This window comes from Acanthisitta chloris, unplaced genomic scaffold (assembly GCF_000695815.1).
Source record: "Acanthisitta chloris isolate BGI_N310 unplaced genomic scaffold, ASM69581v1 scaffold45455, whole genome shotgun sequence".
NCBI lineage: Eukaryota > Metazoa > Chordata > Aves > Passeriformes > Acanthisittidae > Acanthisitta > Acanthisitta chloris.
In genome coordinates this window covers 35-20,699 of record NW_008674031.1, presented here as the reverse complement: position 1 = coordinate 20,699, position 20,665 = coordinate 35, and the positions used below count along the sequence as shown (strand labels likewise).

At 41.3% G+C, this 20,665-nt stretch overlaps 1 protein-coding gene across 1 annotated transcript; it reads right to left on the bottom strand.

The window, feature by feature from the left end:
• Positions 1 to 6,732: 6,732 nt before the first annotated feature.
• Positions 6,733 to 19,476, bottom strand: LOC103802648 (uncharacterized protein C20orf26-like; the record flags this gene model as incomplete). The annotated part of the gene is made up of 6 exons (XM_009075148.1): positions 6,733 to 6,876; positions 8,904 to 8,943; positions 11,911 to 12,098; positions 12,430 to 12,521; positions 17,217 to 17,370; positions 19,344 to 19,476. Coding segments are annotated over 6 exons (751 nt in total), but the record flags the coding sequence as incomplete, so codon positions are not given.
• Positions 19,477 to 20,665: the final 1,189 nt, after the last annotated feature.

Below are 20,665 nucleotides of genomic sequence, written 5' to 3'. Positions count from 1 at the left end.
CCACTTATTAGAGCAACGATGAGCTAAAGTAACTTAGAAGAACTCTGTAGCCAGGAAACAGGCCAAACTGGAATCATTAGTAAGGTTTAACTTTTCTCTTCCATCCACTGCCATTAAACTGCATTTTTCTAAGTGCCTCTTCAAAACCCAAGAACCTAATGCCACACAAGGACATTGGTTCCTCAAGGGAACACTTACCAGAACTACACAAAGTGCACAGGAAAGCACATCCTGCTGCAAATGTACCCAGATCTAATCTCTCAAAACTCCTGTATGAAAACCAGTGGAGATTTCAAAAACCCCAAGTCTCCAAGGACAGGATCCATCTCAGTCACCATCTCAAAGCCAGGTGCTCAGTCCAGCCAGGCATGCAAACCCCCAAAGCTGGAGGCAAGTGTCTCCAGGGGGCAATTCTGTCTATCCTGAGACAGGCAGGTTTGACCGATGGATGAACTACCCTCGGGATGCACCGTGTGTTTGCATCAGTGCTGGCAGGAGCCCAGGTGATCAGGCTGGGCCAGATAGTAACTTTAGATGGCTACACATGCTTGAAAATTTTACCTTGTGTTCCCTTTCCTGACATGAGACGGATGACAAGACACATAAGGATTTTTGAAAGAATTTTCTGGTTTGCTTCCACACATTATGCCCTTCTCAGAAACATATTTTCTCCATTAGGAGGAATTTGGCTCTTATGGCTCTCCTGTGATGCAGAAACATAAGTCCCACTTTCCAAGCCAATGAGGTCCCTAGGTCCCACTGAAACACAGTCTAGAGCACCTAAATCACTTTTGAAGAGTTTCGTAAGCCACCTGGATGTGTTTAAGATTATGCCCTTGTGTTTCCTCATGCTAGGTAAAGAGCCAAGGCCAAGGACACTTCCAATCTCTGCTCCCCCACACACTTCCTGAAGACACCAATGAGTCTGGACTCACAGGAACTGCTGAGCATGCCATAGACCAGCCCAAGCTATGTACCTGAGTGCAGATTATGTCAGGCAAGAAGAAAACGTAGCATGCTCTGCTGCAGGTTGCCAAGAAAATCCCTGTTTGCAGTCATTCACAGAAGCAAAGAGAAAACTAAAGTGAGCAAAGCTGGCAATACTTAATACAAGAGATACAAATCACCTTCTCCTTACCTTGCCTTCGACATACTGGGGATAAACAGGATAATAAATAGAAGATTTGTGGGCCAAGCGAAGAATCTCCTTTAGAAAGTGTTTTGTATAGTGATGCAATACAGGACTCAAGACGAAGTGGCAAAGATGTCCGTGTTCCTCTTGCTGGTGGTGATTAAAATTAATAAAATCCTCAATGTTGTAATGTGACCGAATATACTCAATATCCTAGAAAAGTAAGAATTTGGAAGTCAGCAGTTATCAGCAACTATATTTACAGGATTTTAGTCAGTGCCAATGAGTTGCTTCCTAGGAATTCAAGAACTACATTTGAACACCGAAGTCAAGGGCCTTTGAGAGCTGTTCTCAATTAAAGGACATTGACTGAACAGATTTTTCTTTAAAACCCCTTCCTTGTACCAAAACCTATCCTTGCAGCTTGCCTGCCCTGTCAGCAGTTATCAGCAACTATATTTACAGGATTTTAGTCAGTGCCAATGAGTTGCTTCCTAGGAATTCAAGAACTACATTTGAACACCGAAGTCAAGGGCCTTTGAGAGCTGTTCTCAATTAAAGGACATTGACTGAACAGATTTTTCTTTAAAACCCCTTCCTTGTACCAAAACCTATCCTTGCAGCTTGCCTGCCCTTATTTATGAGGACACCTAACTCTTTTCCCAACAAGGTCTGATACAGGTTAACAGACATGGAGGGGAAAAAAAGAAAAACTGGTCTGCTGAGCTCAAGACATTAGCCCAAGTTGTCCTCTCACCAAACTCCAACTGAAAAAGGGAATTCTACAGAGCAGAGCTGTATAAGAAATGCCCTCTACCAAGTCTTCCCTGTTGAAGTGATAAGCAGAGATTTTTGCACATTTATACACTCAATTAATATATCCTCTTAAGTATATTAAGAGCTATTTTTGAAAATGGGAGTGGTTACTCTATTCTAGAAATGGAGCATTATTGCTGCTGAACAATCTAAAATCCACGTCTTCAGTCCTAGCAGAAGTATGCCTTAGGGAATGTTTACTTCTCAATAATAATGTGCAACATCTTTTTCCTGTTCTCTGTTAGAGCATATACTTTGTTTTGTAGTGTGTGATTCATAATCTACTGTTGGAGAAAAAAGTCATGAAAGCAAATCTAGAAGGAGAACTGCTACTCTTTGCACCACTTATGGCAAAACTGCTTATTGACTTGGAAATTAGGGGGGAAATAGGTGATTAAACACGTATTTAGAGGCAGAATGGTTTTGTGCTAAAGCACCGAAAAGCAGTGCAGGAGGCAAACTTTCAGAACACATCAGCAGCTTCTGGCAAATAACAGGATGATTTTTTTTCATCTGTGTGTCAATCATCATCTCTGAGAAGGGAAATAATGCAGTGCACATAGTCAGGAAAGAGAGAAAGGAAGTATCTGGCAGCAATATTTTTACAGGCATTTTCTGTTAGGCACACATACAGTGGCAAGCACAAAATTCAGCCTTTAGTGTCACAGTGCTCATGGAACACAAACAGAACTTACCATTTCATCCCTAATGACAGAAACACCAACAATTTGATCCAAAACTTCTGCTATAAAAGCCTGTACTGGTGTCCCATCCTGCAAGGCAAGAGCAACAGAGGCACATTTCCAATTTCGGTAGAAATCTTTCTTTTTTGTGGTAATTGTATTTCACCAGTCTCAGTTAAAATACCTCCTACACACCCCCCCCAGGTTTAGAGCAGGAAAGGTCTTGTGTGGTCAGACTCCAATCATAATCACTGCTCAAACAGTGCACTTCATGGGGAGCGAGAGTGACTAAAGTTTCAGTTTGGATCTAGTTGCTATGGGAGTGCTACAAGTTCAGCCACTACTTTAGTCCCAGGTTAAGTCCTGATCTTGGGAAAGAATTGTATGCATATTTGCAGCAAATACTCACTGGATCCCTGCGAGCCTCAGTGAATATCTTTAAGTCATTCCATATACTTTCATTCAAGCAAAGGGTTTCAATGAGCATTTTGACACCAGGTAGGTCATTGGTTGTTGTGCTTCTTACATTAAATGACCTAAAAATAACAGAGAAGAAAAAAGAGGTAAAGGTCACTCTGTGACAAAATAAAGACAATTTCCAGGCTTAAGACAACATACCCTCCACAAGCACCAACCACATCTTTCAGAAGCTGAAACTGATTCCTAAATGACTATTGTTCCAAATGCAGATACTAACTTATTACAAGGTAATATAAAAGACCACAGAGCATCTACTTGAAACAGTTCCAGAATCCTGCTTTGCCTGCTATTAAATACAGTTTTTGTGCACCTACAGCCCAATCTCACCCAGCAATAATGAGCTATAACCACAGGTATCACCTGTCTTCATGTGAGTAAGAGCCAGCAGAATAGGAAAGCAAAGAATCTTAAAATGAATGAGGAGTCTGTAACTGCACACTGCCACACATGGGGAAAAGAGAAAGGTAAAAACAGAGAAAGGTAAAAAAAAAAGGAAAGGGAAAAAAAATAAAACAAATGCAGCCAACTGTCATCCTTGGATATGATACAAAAGAAAAGCAGGAACATAAATTTCTCCAAGAACAAATTACTAACATTTGTGTTAGGCCTTGGTTCTTCAAACAGTATCACATGTGGATAAACTTACATGAATGAAATGCCTCTGATAAGCACAGAGTGGCAATTAGTAATCACACAGTAGTGACATGGTATCAAAATGTCTGTGCAATATATACAACATGTTAGCTACAGACAGGAATGTCCTGGCACCTAGCTCATTTATACTCTCTGTTAGGAAACATCTTCCCACCCACTAATTAGGAAGAAAATTCACAGTGACAGTCTCTAGCAGCCGAGGAGCTTTCTCACACTGTCTGTGAAGGCAGAGACCCTTCCTGGATACACACTGCTCACATAATAAACACTTGTAGAGAGCTGTTCAACGGAGTAAACTACAGCTTCATTTCCAAGAATTAGGTTCTTTTACCCACAGTTAAAAACTTGCAATCCACATAATATAATTTTCATTCCTGTTGTTCTTGCTTTCTTTGTAAAAGTGGATGTAGTATTCTTTTGCCTCAGACCCAGTCACACTGAGATGGATCTTATCCAGGTTTACCGGAACCTGGAACACAGATGTAATGAATAGTACTGGTACCTTAAAAAACATAAACCTGCCAAGTATCTGATGTGTTATGGGAAATTTCACAGCTCAATCCACTGACCATTTTCAGTTTGACTGAGTACTCAAAATCACACATTTGATCTCTAAATTACAAACTAATCCTGAACTCTTAATCAAGCAGAAGTTTAGCTCCCACAGTTTTTAACACATTTCCCCAGCTAATTCCAAGACCAAACATGTGATAAGGATGCTGCCCAGCAGAACCACCAGTAGGCTCACTCTGCAGTCATATTACTGGCTCCACTATCCTGCTGCCACTCCCAAGCTCAGCCCACAAGCTTTGCTCCCCACCTGTGCCCCAGTGAGGGCAGTTGTGACAATAATGAACTACATCTTTAACATGACAAAAACAGAACATTAAAAAAGTTGAAACTTTTTAAAAAATAAACAGCTCCACCAGCTCCACTGTGAGTATGAAATAGGAGGAAGGACTATGCAAGGTCTGTACTCATTTCTCTCCCAGCAATGAATTAACTCATTCTAGAAGCCCAAGTCCTTTGACTGCTCAGAGACCAGAACACTATTATTATTATTATGCTTTTTAGTGAAAATTGAGGGAAAGTATCCATTAAGCATCTCAGCCTGTGCCTTGTCATCTGTTATTTTTTCTCCTTCACTGTTAAGTAGCAGACTCAGACTTCCATTTACTGCACTTTTGCTTTTTGTGTATTTAACACTTTATCTTATTCCTTTTACAACCTGTACTAATCAGGAGCTCATTTTGTGTCTGTGCCTCTTCTGACTTCGCCCTTTCACATCTTCATATTCCCATCTTCTTACTCTTGTTTTTTTTCTAATCCATTTTCTGTGACTTCCTTTTAATTCACATACCTTTGAAAGCTGCTGGTGCAAGTACAGTGTATTGATCTTTTACTTTCTCAGGTTTTGGTTATTTTCAAGAGAGTATCTGTTGTTGCACACTGTGGGTTTTGTTCTGCTGAAACTTTCCAAACGGTTCATCTGGCTTCTTCCAAACCTTTTCTGATCCTGAACCTCAATGAAAGGCTATTTTTCCTTACTTTCCTGCGCAGTTGCAGCGGGGTTCAGAAAATGCTACTAATGCTCCTATTTTGTTTTCATGGAAGGGCTGGTGTCATTTGGAATATGCACAATTTAATCAGAATTGTAAGGGTTTTTGTAAAAAAAACCCCTTGATAACAAGTTTAATTTTGAACAAAATCACAAGAGGACATATGACTCCCAACCCTACTGGTGGATTACTGAGCAGCTGTGCCTGAGATTATCAGGAATTACTCCAGTGGCTTTCCCTCCAGCCAGCTGGATTCTTACACAGGACCCAGAAGCCCAGTTTCATCCTAGGGTAAAAAGTTTCTGCACAGGTCCAAGAGTAGCTGGCCAGTTCCTGCACGAGCCCTTTGTGTGCCACCAAAGGTGATTAAGTATGCAATTAAACCAGAAGTATTTCTCTAAAACCACACAGCACTTAGCTATAATAATAAAAAAAAAAAAAAATCTCTAATTGTGCCACAATTTAAGCTTGGTGTTTGGGCCAGGATAGGCTTAGTACACAAACAAAGCCTTGGAAAACTCATACCATGGAACAGAAGTCATAGCAAAAAAGGTTTGGTGCCCCAGTTCATGGCTACCTCAGCCTGCAGAAATTTTCAGAGCATCAGAGAAACTGAAGGAATGAAATAAACAATTCAACACCAAAAATAAGAGAGAAATTATATAAAACAGATACTCAACAATGAGGTTCCTCCTGTCTTCTGCATGTTCCAGAAATGCGTGACTGCATTTCTCTTCAGAGAGCTATAGCATGTTTCCAAGAATTAAATCCACACCAAGCTATCAGGTGTCAGTGTCACACAGCCTGACTCACATCCCAAAGGCCAAACACAGCATCATGGCCTTGGCCCCCAGCAAGGGAACTTGAAGGAGCTGCTTGTCTGTACCAATGTTCATCTTCCTTACCTTAGTACTGTATGCACAAATTTTAAGTGAATCCTCTCATTGCACTTTGGTTTTACTTCAAGGAAACTCAGTGTAAGTGCTAGCAGGCAGCAGGCTGCTTGTTTTCACACTTCAATTATATCACTCTTTATTTCGTTAAAAAATCATGTCACTAAGCACTTTATTTCACTGAAAAATATAAAGCTGTTTCTCCCTTATCTAGTATAGTGCTGTGTGGAGATGCAGCTGAGTGGACTTAGGGTGCACTGCAGAACAGGGAGCAAACAGCTGCAGTACCACAACTAAAGACTTAGGTATTTAGCTCTGCTCCCTTTTGCTCCAGGTACAGTTCTGTGTTATTCAACTACAGCACCTTGGGGACTCAAGGGACCCTTTTTGCAGGACATTCTGACACAGCATACAGAACACCAGCTTGGCCTGGGACAGCAAAGGGACACCTATACGGTGCTAGTCCATCCCACAGCAGCTCAGAGCACATGGTTTCCTGTCATGAGGCACACGACTCACTTGAGCAATCCTACACGGTGGAACAGGTAAAGCTCACAACTGAGTCTGGAAGTACAGACAGGAACAGCCCGAACAAAACTCTGGAGCAGGTGGAACTCTGGCACTTGGTGTGGCACCAGGATGACACAGAAATCTCTGTCCTGAAAAAGATTTGCAGGCAATAAAGGCTCTTGGTGATATCTGTGTAAGGCTTACAAAAAAGCTTCTGACTAGAGAAGGCAGACAACACACGGTGCTTACACTGCACACCCCGAAGCACTGCTCTGCTTGAGCAGCACAAAAGAACTCATGGGCTCACAGAAAAGGGTCTTTTGGTTCCCATAGTAAAGACTTGTAATATTCCTAACAGTCCTCTTTTTCCATTCTCCCTCCCTCCCTGCCTCTTATCTTCCTCAATAGAATATTTCAGTTGGAAGGGACTTGCAGTGACCATCTAGTCCAACTGCCGGCAGGAACATTATCTCCATGCTTCCACCTTCAGGGCTAACCTATTCCCTTGAAAGGTCCTTTTTCCTACCTTCTCAGTAACAGAACAATGTATGTCTGCCTGAGATCTTTTGCAGCCAAGTGAGACCACGGACAAGTGCAGCATGTCCTATAATCCTGCACAGCCAGTGGTTGGCTTTAGACTCAACAAACACAAGTTTATATGTGTGCAGCCATGTCCAGCTTGTCCCAGAGTTGGCACTGCTGATGCCCATATGCACACAAAGACACACTGTATTGGCAGCCAATGCAGTTGTCCAGAATCCTGTGCTGGAAAGGCTGCAGAGGTGCAAATGAACACAGGCATCTCCATCAAATGCTCTCTGACAAAGGAGAGTATCCTCTGGAGATAAAACTGCATGCCACAGTAACTATCCATTCAAACAGTTCAAGTGCTTCTTTCCACCAGTCTCCCCATCCCTTTTTACTGATTGGGTGCTTTAAGAGAATCTTGCAACACATAGGGATCCTGGAAATCTGACCATTCAGAAATACACTTCATAGAACCATAGACTGCTGAGAGTTCCAAGCAGCACAAACCTGTCCAATGATTATTTTCTGGCATTTTTTTCAGTAGAAATATATTATTTGAATTTTACTCATCAGTGGATTTTTTTCCACTTTAAGCACACTATGTGATTAATTTTTCTTACTACACCTGGTGACACCATCATGACATATTTTTTAAGGACTGGTCTTGTTGGATGGATAAATTACACAAATTTGGAATGTTTTCTGTGTTCCCTTGCTCTGCAAACTTTCTTTGGTGGTAAGCAGAATTTTTGAACATGCTGCTACTTAGGGCCAAGTCTATATCTCTGGTCACCAGGGCCTGTCTCTAAGGGACATTACCATGCAGTAGTTTGTAATATGAACTTACAACACATTGTGGTATGCATTAGGAAAGTCTCAGAAAGTGAACTTTGTCACCTCAGATACAGAGTGATCACACAGGGTGTTAGTGGAAACAGCTACTGCACTGTGAATTCACAGTGCCACTGCTCAGGCTATAGGTAAATACTGTGGATCACCTTAGTAACACTGTTTTATAGGCTTTAACTCCACCTCCTTGAATGTATTTTTCCTGATTTTATTTTCAATTTAGGTACAGTCTGTATTTTTAATTTAGGTACATGATTTTAAGGGAGTTTTAAGCATGTCCTTTCTAAATCTGCACCTCAGAGAAGTCCACAAACTAGAGAGACTATTTACAAGAGTATGGAGTGACAGGACAAGGGGGGATGGCTTCGGAATGACAGAGGGTAGGTTTAGATTAGGTATTAAGAAAAAATTATTCCCTGTGAGGGTGGGTGAGGCACTGCCACAGGTTGCCCAGAGAAGCTGTGGCTGCTCCATCGCTGGAAGTGTTCAAGACCAGGCTGGACAGGGCTTGGAGCAACCTGGGCTAGTGGAAGGTGTCTCTGCTCAGGACAGGGGGTTGGAAGGAAATGATCTTTAAGGTCCTTCCAACCTAAACCATTCTATGATAAATAGAGGACTTAGGTATGCAATCCATAAAGTTCAGAAGCAGATTAAGAGCAGCTCGGTGCAGGGTAACCAGTCACAGCACACTCCCCTGAGGCCCTGACTCACTCAAGCAGCAGACCCAAATCCTCTGACTACCAACTGCTCTGCCATCCCACCACACACATACCAATGTTAAAACTTCCATTATACTCACTGGAAAAACCTTGAAAGCATAATTCAAAAAATCTAGTGACCTGCAACCAAGAACAAACATTGGTAAATAAAGCACATATCAGACAGATCCAATACACTGTGATATTTACATCCCTGTGTAAGTGCAGCAATATTTATGCAGAGCTAACCAGAGAGTCCTGATAGATCATCAAGAATCAGCTTCTGATGTCGCATGCTGCACAGCAATTTCTGACTTCTAGTGCACCATAGACAAGAATAACCAGAATGTTTGACATAATACCAAAACATGAGGGGAAAAAACCCATTGACTCTCATGTTGCCTCTCATCTTTTCAGAAACCATTCGTTGCCTGTCACAGCAGTGCTAGTACCCAGTACACATTACCTGGGGTTACAAACAGTCATGGCTACGTTCCACAATATTTTCAGCTAGTACCAAGAGCTCTGTCACTTTCCACTCTGGAAACCTGCCTGATGTGCTTTAACAGCCTAACAGGAACATCAATACTTTGAATTGTTTTTGAACACTTCTTTCCACTTCTCACCTACTGACTTAGAGAAATCCCACTCTCTTTCCCATGGTGACAGCAAGTTGTGACATTTGAGTTTGCAAAGACATGAACTAACAAGTTCTTCCTGTTTCTTCTGTGTATGAGGATATAAAAGAGCTCTAAACCCATCAGAATTATGCTGAAGCTTCATAAAATTATTTTCCATGGTACAAAATGTGTCTTTTGAAGAAATTCAATACAGATACATATTACCTAAAAATACTGATAAACCCCCTCCTCCCTTCAGACCTGTAATTAAGTTCTCCTTAATTACCTCAATAATAATATTACTAAAAAGAGAAATATTTTCCAATTAAAATATCTGCATTTGAATTAAAACTTAAAACAAGGCTGTAAGTACAGGTCAGGATTGGGGTATTATATATTCACCTATATAATACATAATTAAGAGTAGCTAATAGAAATATATGGGGGAAAGGAAAATGCCATTGCAATGTACTTTTCTTTCTCTGATATCCAGTACATTCTTGGCAGCAAGAATGGAGGTGGGAGATTTTTCAGGGGGCTTAGAAAGGTATCAGATATCTGCAGATAAACCAGCAGATCAGTGCCTTCACATTTCACTCTCAATGCACTGATGAGGCACCTAACAGCTCTGGATTTAGGGAATGAAACTATTTAGCAGCTTTAGGGGATAACAATTCCCCAGGAGTAAAATTCTCTCAGGGCTAAGATGCAATCACAACTGCATTTCAACCAAACTATTTCTGGGGCCATACTGTGCAGGTCCAGCAGAAACCCTTCAGGACAAGATTGCAAGCTGCAGCCAGGATGCCATCCTTTATACATATTCACTCTGCTAATGTTTCTTTGACAAAGAGGTAGATCAAGTAAATGCAAAGCAGGAAAGCATACAAGCAAAATATTTGAAAACAGTGAGGTCTACAGATTCCTCAGCTCTGAGGAGAGGATCTTGCATGAGTTAACCTTTAGCAAAGTCTTCAGACAGGAATGCTGTCTTCTCCAGATACCCATCTTGGAATCCACACTGTTCCACAGATGTCTTCAGGGAAAAAAAGACTGGGACCACAGCATTGAATGATAAATGCAGTGAGAAATGTCTTGAACAGAAACTACTTATGGTGCTCACAAAGGACAGCATGAAAGAACGGGGCAAAAAAAAGGGACAGATCCTTATCCTGGGAAGAATACTATGAGCAGAGAACTCAGGAAGTCCACAGAGAGATTACTTCCTTACAGAGGTCTCAATCACAGCTTTGAATTGCTGTTTCAGTATATTGGAGTCATTCCAGAGGAAGTCCTTCACCTCAGTATTATTCTGAAATAAAGCTATTTTATTCTGCAATAATTATATTGCTTGAATTATATTTTACTAGACTGTCCATAAATTAACTGTTCTGGAACAGCCTGTTTGCAGTGTGATTGTTCTATGTTCGTTGATCAGTGTCTCTAAGTACACTACAGACTTTCAGCACAGCACTGCTTTCTAATTAAACTAGTTCCTAATGAACTCGAGCTATGTTCCTGGGTATATCACTTGGGAAATATGTACCAAGAAGGATATGTGTTTGCTTTGCTTTGGTAACTTTGGATGATGGCATTTGCAGCAGATTCAGTGTGCAATCCCCTCGGGTAGGCCCTCTCCTTAATCAGGAAACAGCTTAATAAATAGAATTAGTTTTCAAGGAATTCTGATTTTCCTTCATATTGAAGTTTACTCCTAAACTTTCTTTAAGACAGAGAAAGAAGTTTAGGAGTTGTTAGTCTCCTATGACTACTACTACAAGTGGAAGGTTGTCTAACTCAGCATCTATCGAGTCCTCACTCCTGGTACCTGGTGTCTGAAGACATGACATGGATTTGGAAGCATGGAAGATCCTGGATGTGCTCAGCTACTTTGGCTACTTTCTGTAAGTATCTATGTATTCTCTTCCTTTATACAACCTCTAAAAAGAGCAGGGCTCACTTACGATCAGAAAGGGACAATGTGCCCAGAGAAGCTTCTCCTGATGTGATTGAATATAGTTCCTTGCTCTTCAAGGGAGAAATTTGGGGAAAAATGTCTAAGCCCCTGTTTTAACCCACCAGGATCTAAGAGACCAAAGTCAGCAACAGCAATCACATTAAGATAAAACAATCTATGGCTTTTCCTGACTATAGTGGATCCTAGAAAATGGAATCATTTCTCTCGGTGATGGGAGACTGAATGTTCAGAATGGGAACATTCACCTGCTTTATTGCCCCATGCAGTGAGACAACCAGTACTGTAACACCTAGCTCCTCTCCACTTTTTGTCCCCACAGACCTATCAGAGATGGGAAGTTGTACCAGCAGATTGAAAAGTCATTACTGAAGGCAAAAGATATGGACCAAAGAGAGGTCAGAAAAAAATCTCACCTAACTGTACAGGTGCTGTCACTTTCTGATTAGTCCTAAAAATGTAACCTTGAAGATGGTTATCAATGGAAAAGCAGTGACTATTAACCATACTTACCTGGTTTCATACTTCTCATTGATACAAAACAGACGGATACAGAAAGCATTTGAAGCTCCTCTGTACACTGGATGAAAATCCCCTCTCTCCTCCATCTCAAGGAGATGTGTTGCTGAGGCTTTAACATCCTTGACACTGACATGACCTAACAGCAGTTCAGTCTGAGAAATGGTCTTGGATCCATCTTTCTGCAACAACAGACATGTGATCACTTACAGCATTTCCGAAAGTATTTTAATTTTTTTAAGCCCTTTTTAAAGTCCTTTGTTTCATTCCCACTCCCATGCTGCCTGGCTGCTCATGGGGAACTGGATGGGAAAATTCACCCAACCAAAAACTCTAACCACCAGATCCCAGCCAGAGCAGCTTCTAATCTGCACCACAGCTCACACACGTGTGGGCCCATGCAGAGGACAGGACAGGAGAGGAAATAAGAGGCATTGCTTGTCCTTGTAGCCACCACCCTTGCTCCTTATCAGCTCCGACAGGTATCAGCACTCCTGGGTGCAATGGCATTACCTGCACAGCTGCATCCTGACCAGGAATATGTTCAAAGTTTTGAGATGAAACAGACTCTGGGTTTTGACTTGTTTGGTTGCTTTCATCTTCATCTGAGTAATGAAAAAGAGTAAGTGCATCAGGCGTACAGGTGCAAGCTTAACCCTCAGAACCACAGCAATAGCTGAAATGGACCAGGATTCCTCAAAAGGTTTATTTTAATAAGCACAGTAAAACAAACCCTTCTACAGTTACTTGGCTAGAGCTTCACTAGACTATTTGATTTCAGGGCAAAAAACCCCCAGGGAATTAGTTGTACAAGAAGAATTGAGTAAGTTTGCAAGCAAATTCCTAACTTGTGTATATGGCATAAATTTTTACCCCATCTGAACCAAAAAATAGGAGTCATTAGTGTATTGATTGGTATATTAAACCCTCCACCTGGTGCTAACTTCGTTTCTGGTGATCACAAGGGTGAGCAAAGGCTCCTCATTCTCAGATTAGTTCTCCTAAAATAACAGAAGTTCAGACTAAATCCTAGCCAAACCAGAACTCTGACTGGCACAAGCAGGGACAAGAAACAGGGATTTAAATTTCCTTCTCAGTTGTTAAACCTAATCAGCCCTCTAAATCCTGGTTTACTTCTTATAAAAGGTTGTTGCTCTTTCAGTGTTTTTCAGCTTGTCTAATTTACTTCTCTTGCTTTGATTTATGAATTTCTCTCCTCTGCCACTTTCCTTGGATGCTGAAGTAACTGCATCAAAACACTTTTTCAAAGTTTCTTTTCCAAGTTGATGATTAAAATAAGTTTGGTCCATAACATTTGACGTAGTAGTGAACTTACATATTGCTCCAAATATCCACCAAAATAATCATGTCAGCTGTTGGATTTTTAGCCCCCTAAGCTGTCTGACAGTTATCCCATTCCTTACATTGCCACCTCACCAGTATTACTGATATATTCACAGTTTGGTTTTATGTTTAAAAATAAACCCTGATAACAAACTTACACTAAGAAACTCTTGAGGTATAGATATTGCTGCTGCAGAAAACACATCAGGCATGGACACCATTGCGTTTGAAAGATCCAGTAACATGAGGAAGTTAAAGCTTCTGAGCTCCAGGAAGAATAAAAATACTTCAGAAAACAATAGAATTCTTCTCTCCTCTCTCTGAACTTTGCCTTGGGACACCCACCTGAGCTACATCCACAGACAGAACCATTTCTTCATACAGTAATGGCCTTTTTTTTTAATACCTCAAAGGTTTAAAATAATTTAGCCAAAAGTATTCAGAAAAAAATTCTGTTATCTGAAAATCTGTTTTTCTGTCCGTGAAAAGAGTGCAGATGCAATATGGAGGGCAAGGAGAAACACAGGGGGTGGGAATCATGGGTTCTCTGGGGGTATCACAGATGTGAGCCTTCACAGAAATGATCAAATGTCATCTTGATTAACCCAGCTCCATTGCTCATTACAAACAGCCCTGCAGGTGTCAGAAGTTAATTAATACAAGTCTCTTGTTGTCATGTAAATATTGATATGTTGTTTCTGACTTTATACCAAAATGAAAGCCCTTAATGGCTCCCCCATCCACTCCTGTCAGACATGGCTGCATCACTGTTTGCAGACACGCTGCACACGAGTGACTGGTAAGAACAGCAGTGTTGTCACACTAAATGAAGTAAGGACCATGAACAAAGAGAAAATTAAAATAATTCTGTGATTGCTGGGTTGTTAGCAGAGGTACAGCCAGCAGGATCAAGAAGCCAGTTCACCATGAAGCCTGATGAAAAGCCCTTGAATCATTCCCACTGCATCATGTTTTCTAGTGACTAATTCGTGACACCATATAGAGTAACAACCAAATTACTGTAATTACCCTGAAACCTAAGAGGCATATCAGTACAGACTGTTGTATACTCTTTCATTATTAGTCAGTATTACATTTTGAAAGGAAAAATAATATCAACCTGTGGTCTCTACTTAAAAGCTAAAGAGCTTGGGAAAAATCCTCCCCCTTATTTTTTTTTTTTAAAGTGGGAACATAAAATTACACTACAAAGGAATGCAGTCTGCATTTCAAATTCCCAGCCCTCAGATTCACTACAGCAAAGTCCAGATCCTCTCTCCATGTCAGGTCAGTGAACTTCCACTGCCTTCACAGCAGGGTATGATCTGGCAGCATGTTTTCCATGCAGTGGCCTGCAGAAACACTGCAGTCACTGAAACATCATTGAGGTTATCAGGTATGGTTATGCAATATCATCAGTGCAAACTAGGTGGGACTGACACCTTGATAAACTTCAAGGATACAGGATAGTCCTTACGTGGGAAAGGTTTAACTATGGACTGCTGGATCCAGCTCTACTGTGGGCTCTATGTTTACAGAAAAACCCAACCCACACCAAACAAGACAAGTCTCTTTCCAAATTACATCTTTAATAACATGAATGTCAGATGAGGGGAACTGGGATTTTTTTTACTGTAAACATCTTTATTAAATCAGGGCTCTTTCCTTTCCTTTCTTAATTAAAAATAAATTAAAAAAAAAGAAACATCACCACTTTTTCAGGAAGTTTTCAGGAATGGATACTGAAATGAATTTTAAGTCACATCTCATGTAGTAATGAAACCCAAATAATTCAGAAGGAAAGGGCTTTTCATTCAAACTGCTTGAAAAATACAGACTTTTCGTTTACAGCCATAAATCAAATGTGTAACAAGCAGCAAAAATAAAAAGCTGTTTATCTAACAGCCATGCTATAAGCACATATTCTCAATAAACCCCAACAGACTTGTGACAAGCTACTGCCTTATTGACTGGTATCAGAAATTTGAGTTAAAATTGCATATATTTGATCTGTTTCTTTCTTCTTCCTTTTTCTGAAATGCAACGACCACAGCCTTCAGTTTCATGTCTCCTTTTTGGCCACACTGGGCAGGTATAAACAACAACTTACGGTGTTTGAGGACAACCAATAAATCTTTTTATTTGTTTAAATTCTAAAACGTGCAAAGCTACAACAATAATTTTAATTACTATTCAGTGATAACAGAATTAATGTTCCTGAGTAGTGTATAGTCAATTTTACTATTAAATGTCTTGTCTCTCTGTCTCTCTAGGAATAGTACCAGAGTCAAGCTCTCCATTTATGAGACTCAAGTTTCTTCTCAGGTGTCTGAGATCAATAATGGTTTGCACTCAAGCTACCTGAAAGTCTACAAACAATTATCTCTTTCCCCAGAGCTGCCCTTGTCATTCTAAATAAAGGGATACTATACTTCACCTGAAGGCAACTCACAGGATTGCAAACTAGCATCAGCCATCATAACTAACAGTTTTTAAATGGAGAGGAAAGAGATCAACACACAGGACTGCTAACCATGCTGCTTAAGAAATTTCTGAAGAGCACTCTGATGCCAGATTCACAAGAACCTGAACACAACAGCTGTTCATGCTAAGTTTTCACATTTAGAAAAAGCCTCATAGGTTTCCTAAGTGATAAAAAATGTGTAACAGCTGTATTGTTAAAATCTGTAACCACACACTCACTGAAAGGCTCAGCAGCACAGAATTTGCCAAACACGAGCCTAGAGCTCGTAGTCCCTGGAGAAGGAAAGTACACACCAGAACAAGGAACAGCCACAGGATGGGGAAGGCTGGGAGGGACCCCTGGGAGTCACTTGCCCAAGTCCCCTGCTCAAGCAGGGTGGCTCAGAGCAGACAGCCCAGGACTGTGCTCTGTCTCGTTTCTAAAGGGACTATCCTGAGTGATCTCTCTTCCTCCCTCAGCCTCATTTCTGTTCCTCCAGTGTCTGTCACCCCTTCTGAAGCAACACTCCTGAAGCTGTGGGAGCACAGGATGATACAGGAGACAGGCAGCTTCCTCCATCTCCTATGTGCAAGATGCTTCTTTGCAGGGGAGGGGACATCCACAGGAGCAGCTATGAGACCCTTTTCTCTCCTTTTTCTGTCTGTGACTGCCAGCTCTGCGATACCAGCTGGCGACAGCTCTGCAGCTCCCTAGTTGCCTTTTTTTGCCTGCTGCTTTGTGTTCAGACAAGCAGATACGTAACAACCTAATGGTGGGGGGGTTTTTATTCCATTACTGATAATTAGTAGATACCAAAATGTTGCACTTCTGCACAAAAAAAAAACCACCTTTGACACTGAAAAATAAAGACGACCACTGAAAATCATTTACATGACACTTCTGCTCTACAAACAGGTGACACATTTGCATTGCTTAGTTTTATCACTTCCAGTAAGGTGGTCTGTAGATGTGTTGCTGTACCACGCCCAATATAAAAGTGGAATAAAGAGATAGTCCCTGATCTCCCAAAATCTTGTAACCCAGGAGACTGCAAACAATAAGCAAAGAGAGCAGAAGCTGAACCATGAGGACGTAAGGCGACATGAGTCAACAGGACAACAGGCACAGTTAACCAGCTGCTCAGCTACTGACAGACATGACCTCACCACCAGATTTCAAAACCACATCTTCATCTAACAGCACAACTATATCTAACTGACAGAAAATATAGCCCATGCTTCAGCTTTCTCAAACTTCAAGCCTACATTTATCCTGCATCTGGTACAGGTCAGTTCCCCACAAACAATACTTCTGTCACAGACCAGTGCTATCAAAATTCCCCTCCTGAATTATAAACCACCAGGCAAACAGCTCCAAAACAGATTATGTTAATTTGTGTTTTCTTGCTAGCAAACTTACACCCTCTTCTAACCTTTTGCACAACCTACTCAGAAGCACCTTGAATCTATCCAGCACTTCAGAATATAGATACCTTCTTGAACACTTGGCTTCCGTGGCACTTGGAGAATATCTTCAGGATGTGGTTTACAGAGTCCATGGAAAAGCCCCAAGTCAAAACACTCTTGAAACAAGGAAACATTCACTTGAGAACAGAGGCTCATGAATCCCACTGCAGTGCCACCATCCTGAAATATAAAAGCCATGTCACATGTGAGCATGCGATTTTAGGTCAGGACTATTAAAAAATTGAATAAAAATGTTTCTGACACATTAAAGTGAATGTTCCATCTCTGATTGTGCATAACAGAAAAGTGCACAGGAATTATTTCAGCAAAATAAAGTTCCTTTTTTTATTTTTTCCTTGTAATGTATGTATTAGGATCTCTACAGTAGATGTAACAAATTTTTTGTTAGCTATGACTTGCAAGAGTATATATGTATGGGCCAAATAATGTCCTACTGTTTCAATAAAACATTAGTTACAGTAAATACAAAATAAACCTTTGAACTACACACCTTCAAAAAATGTATCATTTTGCTTTAAATGAAAGTACAGCTAGAGTAAAACTTGGATTCAGCTAGCCATAAGGGTTGACACATTTCTGGATGCTGCTTTGTAACTTCAGTTGTGCTCAAACTTAAAAAGTGTATTTTATTTTCCTATAAAATTATTAACTCAAGAAAGCAATGATATATTATATAAACAGTATGTATTACAGTATGTAGGTATGTTTTATTTGCAGCATTATAAGCCGCAAATTCTAAGGTATTTTTGAGCTCTGAAAAAAAAATCCAAGAGCTAGTCCTAAAATGCCCTGGCAAGTGTGAAAGTGCTGGGATCCCTGCAATGCTGAAACTCATAGTACTCTGGGTGTCTGACTGGAGTTCCCAGCAATATGCAGTCCTCAGCAGGACACGCAGTGCACAGTGAGAACAGGCATGCTGGAGGCTTTCTAGCTTTAAGTTGAGTCTAGAAGAAGGAAGCTCTTCAATTTTTTGTACTGTACACAACTTTCTGGTGAAACACACATTATCAAAAAACATTTTTTTTCCTCCTTCATGCACATAATGAAAGCCTTTATAAACCTAATGAAAACTCCAAGGCTGGACTTGTGTAGCTGTTTTATCAGGCCATCAGCACTCCAATAAAGACTCTACAAAGTATGACGTTTAATTTTTCTGCCCTCAAACAACAAGTGATTGTTTGTTTGCCTTGTTTGCGTAACCGACAAAGCTGGGGCGCCGCAGTTGCCTGGCTGCTATGTAATTTCAGGCCCAAGGCTCAGCAGAGGCTGATTAACCAATCCATCTACCATATGTGCAAAAAGAGGCTGCCAGCTTCATTCTCCACAGGGAAAATTGGCATCTATCATGGTTTGCATGGAGGTGCCTTCTCAATCCGTGGCAGCAGCAGCAAGGATAAACTCTGAGGGCCTGGAACACCTTTGCCTGATATCACATTGAGCTCCAAACGTGCACTGCAATGTATTATTTATAGAGATGGCCATTTGCAATGTGCCATCACATTAATGGTGTATTGTTTCCCATTTGGCTCCCAATGGCAGTGATTACATGTTGCGGTTTCATAAAACCATTTGCCACAGAAAGCAGACTTCAGGAATTAAGGAGGTTATGTTGCCTATCAGCTTGCAACACCATGCACAATTACTAACGTGAAAATCCTAACAGGAATTTTCAGCAGGGTAACTATTACCACCCCTTTCTTATTTAAATTAATTCCTGGGTTTCTGTCTTCAATTCAGCAAAAATCCAACTGTCCAAGCCAGGAGACTTTACAGCACTTTAAACTGTGAAAGGATTACTGGCTACTCATTTTCACATGCTTCACTGGGAATGAAAACAGGTCACCTATAATGCAAATATCTAAAATGGCAACATGATTTCTTCAGGATGGTCTGTCCCAATTACTTGAAATCCACACAAGGACTGGGAATTGCTGCTTCATTTCTGACCTGAAGATATCACTCCTAAAGACAGACACAAACTACATTGCAAAGGTGACCGTATGGGTGCAGATCATGAACTCTACCTTCCACAGGTGAGTTGCAGCTCTTTATTCCCTGAGCTAGAGTGAGATGTCACATGTGACAGCACTAATGTTACGATCAGACAAAACCAGAGCTTATGGCAGACTGACCTCACAAACAGCTGCCTGATTCTCTTTGTCTTGATGCTCTATGAGATCAACAAGGAAATATTCACCATAGGTTTCTTTCAGAGTCTCACTTTGTTGTGTCCAGATTAGCATGAGATCATCATAATCTTCCAACCTACAAAAAAGAGATTAGGTAATATCCTAAAGGTCTGACATTAATAGATCCTGATACTTCTGTTCCATTAGCATATGGAAAAATATGACAAACACCTGTTTCAAAGCCTGCACCCACACATAATTTCACCTAGGGCATGTCCCCAGTGCACACTAGCTGAGAATCTCAGCACCAGAGGAGAGACAGAACCACTCCCAAAAAGCAGCACAACCCACCTAAGATCTGGATTGCCCAATGGAGATGCTTCTCCTTCCCTAACAAAACACAAGGGAAGCCCAGTACAAAAGGTTCTTGCCTAAGGCATCTCAGGCCAGGTGGCCCTGGGCTTTAGGCCTCATTTAAATTATTATATTCACCAAGCCAAATCATCAGGTGGCTAGAGTTGGCAGATATCTCAAAAAGCTACACCAGTGCCATTTAGAAAATCAGTTCTTTAAAAAAGAAAAAAAAAAAAAAAGGAGACAGTGCCTTCCTGTGCAGGAGCACAGTGCTGAGCATTGGCTTGATGACTGCTATTATCCACAGCAGTGCAGCAGTCAGCCACTGTGCTTTTGTAAGGTTCAGGTTAATGCTCCACCACTGAAAAAAGTAAAGGCCAAAATGCTATTCCTGCATCCCTCTCCTCAGGAAAGGCTCTGCAGAGGTGGGCACCGGTGCAGCTTTACCTGCCCTGCCTCCAGCCTGCTGTTCCTGCAGCCTGCACCAACATCTGTCCACTCCAAGGTGCGGTGGGAACTCAGACAGTCCCCAAACTGCATGGATTTTTACTTAAACAGCCAACAGAGACCTCCTTCCCATTAAATCACCATTCTGAGCCAGGACCAACCTAAGCCTCAACAAGAAGTATCAGTCCTTTTCCCAGAGCAGTGGCGAAATTCATTAGTCACGTGCATGAAGGCTGATGGCAAACCAGCTCCAGCACAGAACTGTTGTCAATAACATGAGACACTTTAATTTATCTCTCGGAAAAACACTGGAATTAAGTGGTCCAACCTACAGTTCTGCACTGCAGGCAGCAGAGAGAAAGCAGGGCTGGGCTGGGCTGTCAGAAGGAATGACTGCGCTGCCAGGACACCGTCCCTGCCCCAGGCCGGGAGCAGGGAGCTGCTGGGCCCGCATGGGGTCCCACACCAACAGCCCTGGAGAAAGACGTGCCCCGGGATAAGGGAATCACATTGGCGAGAGTCGC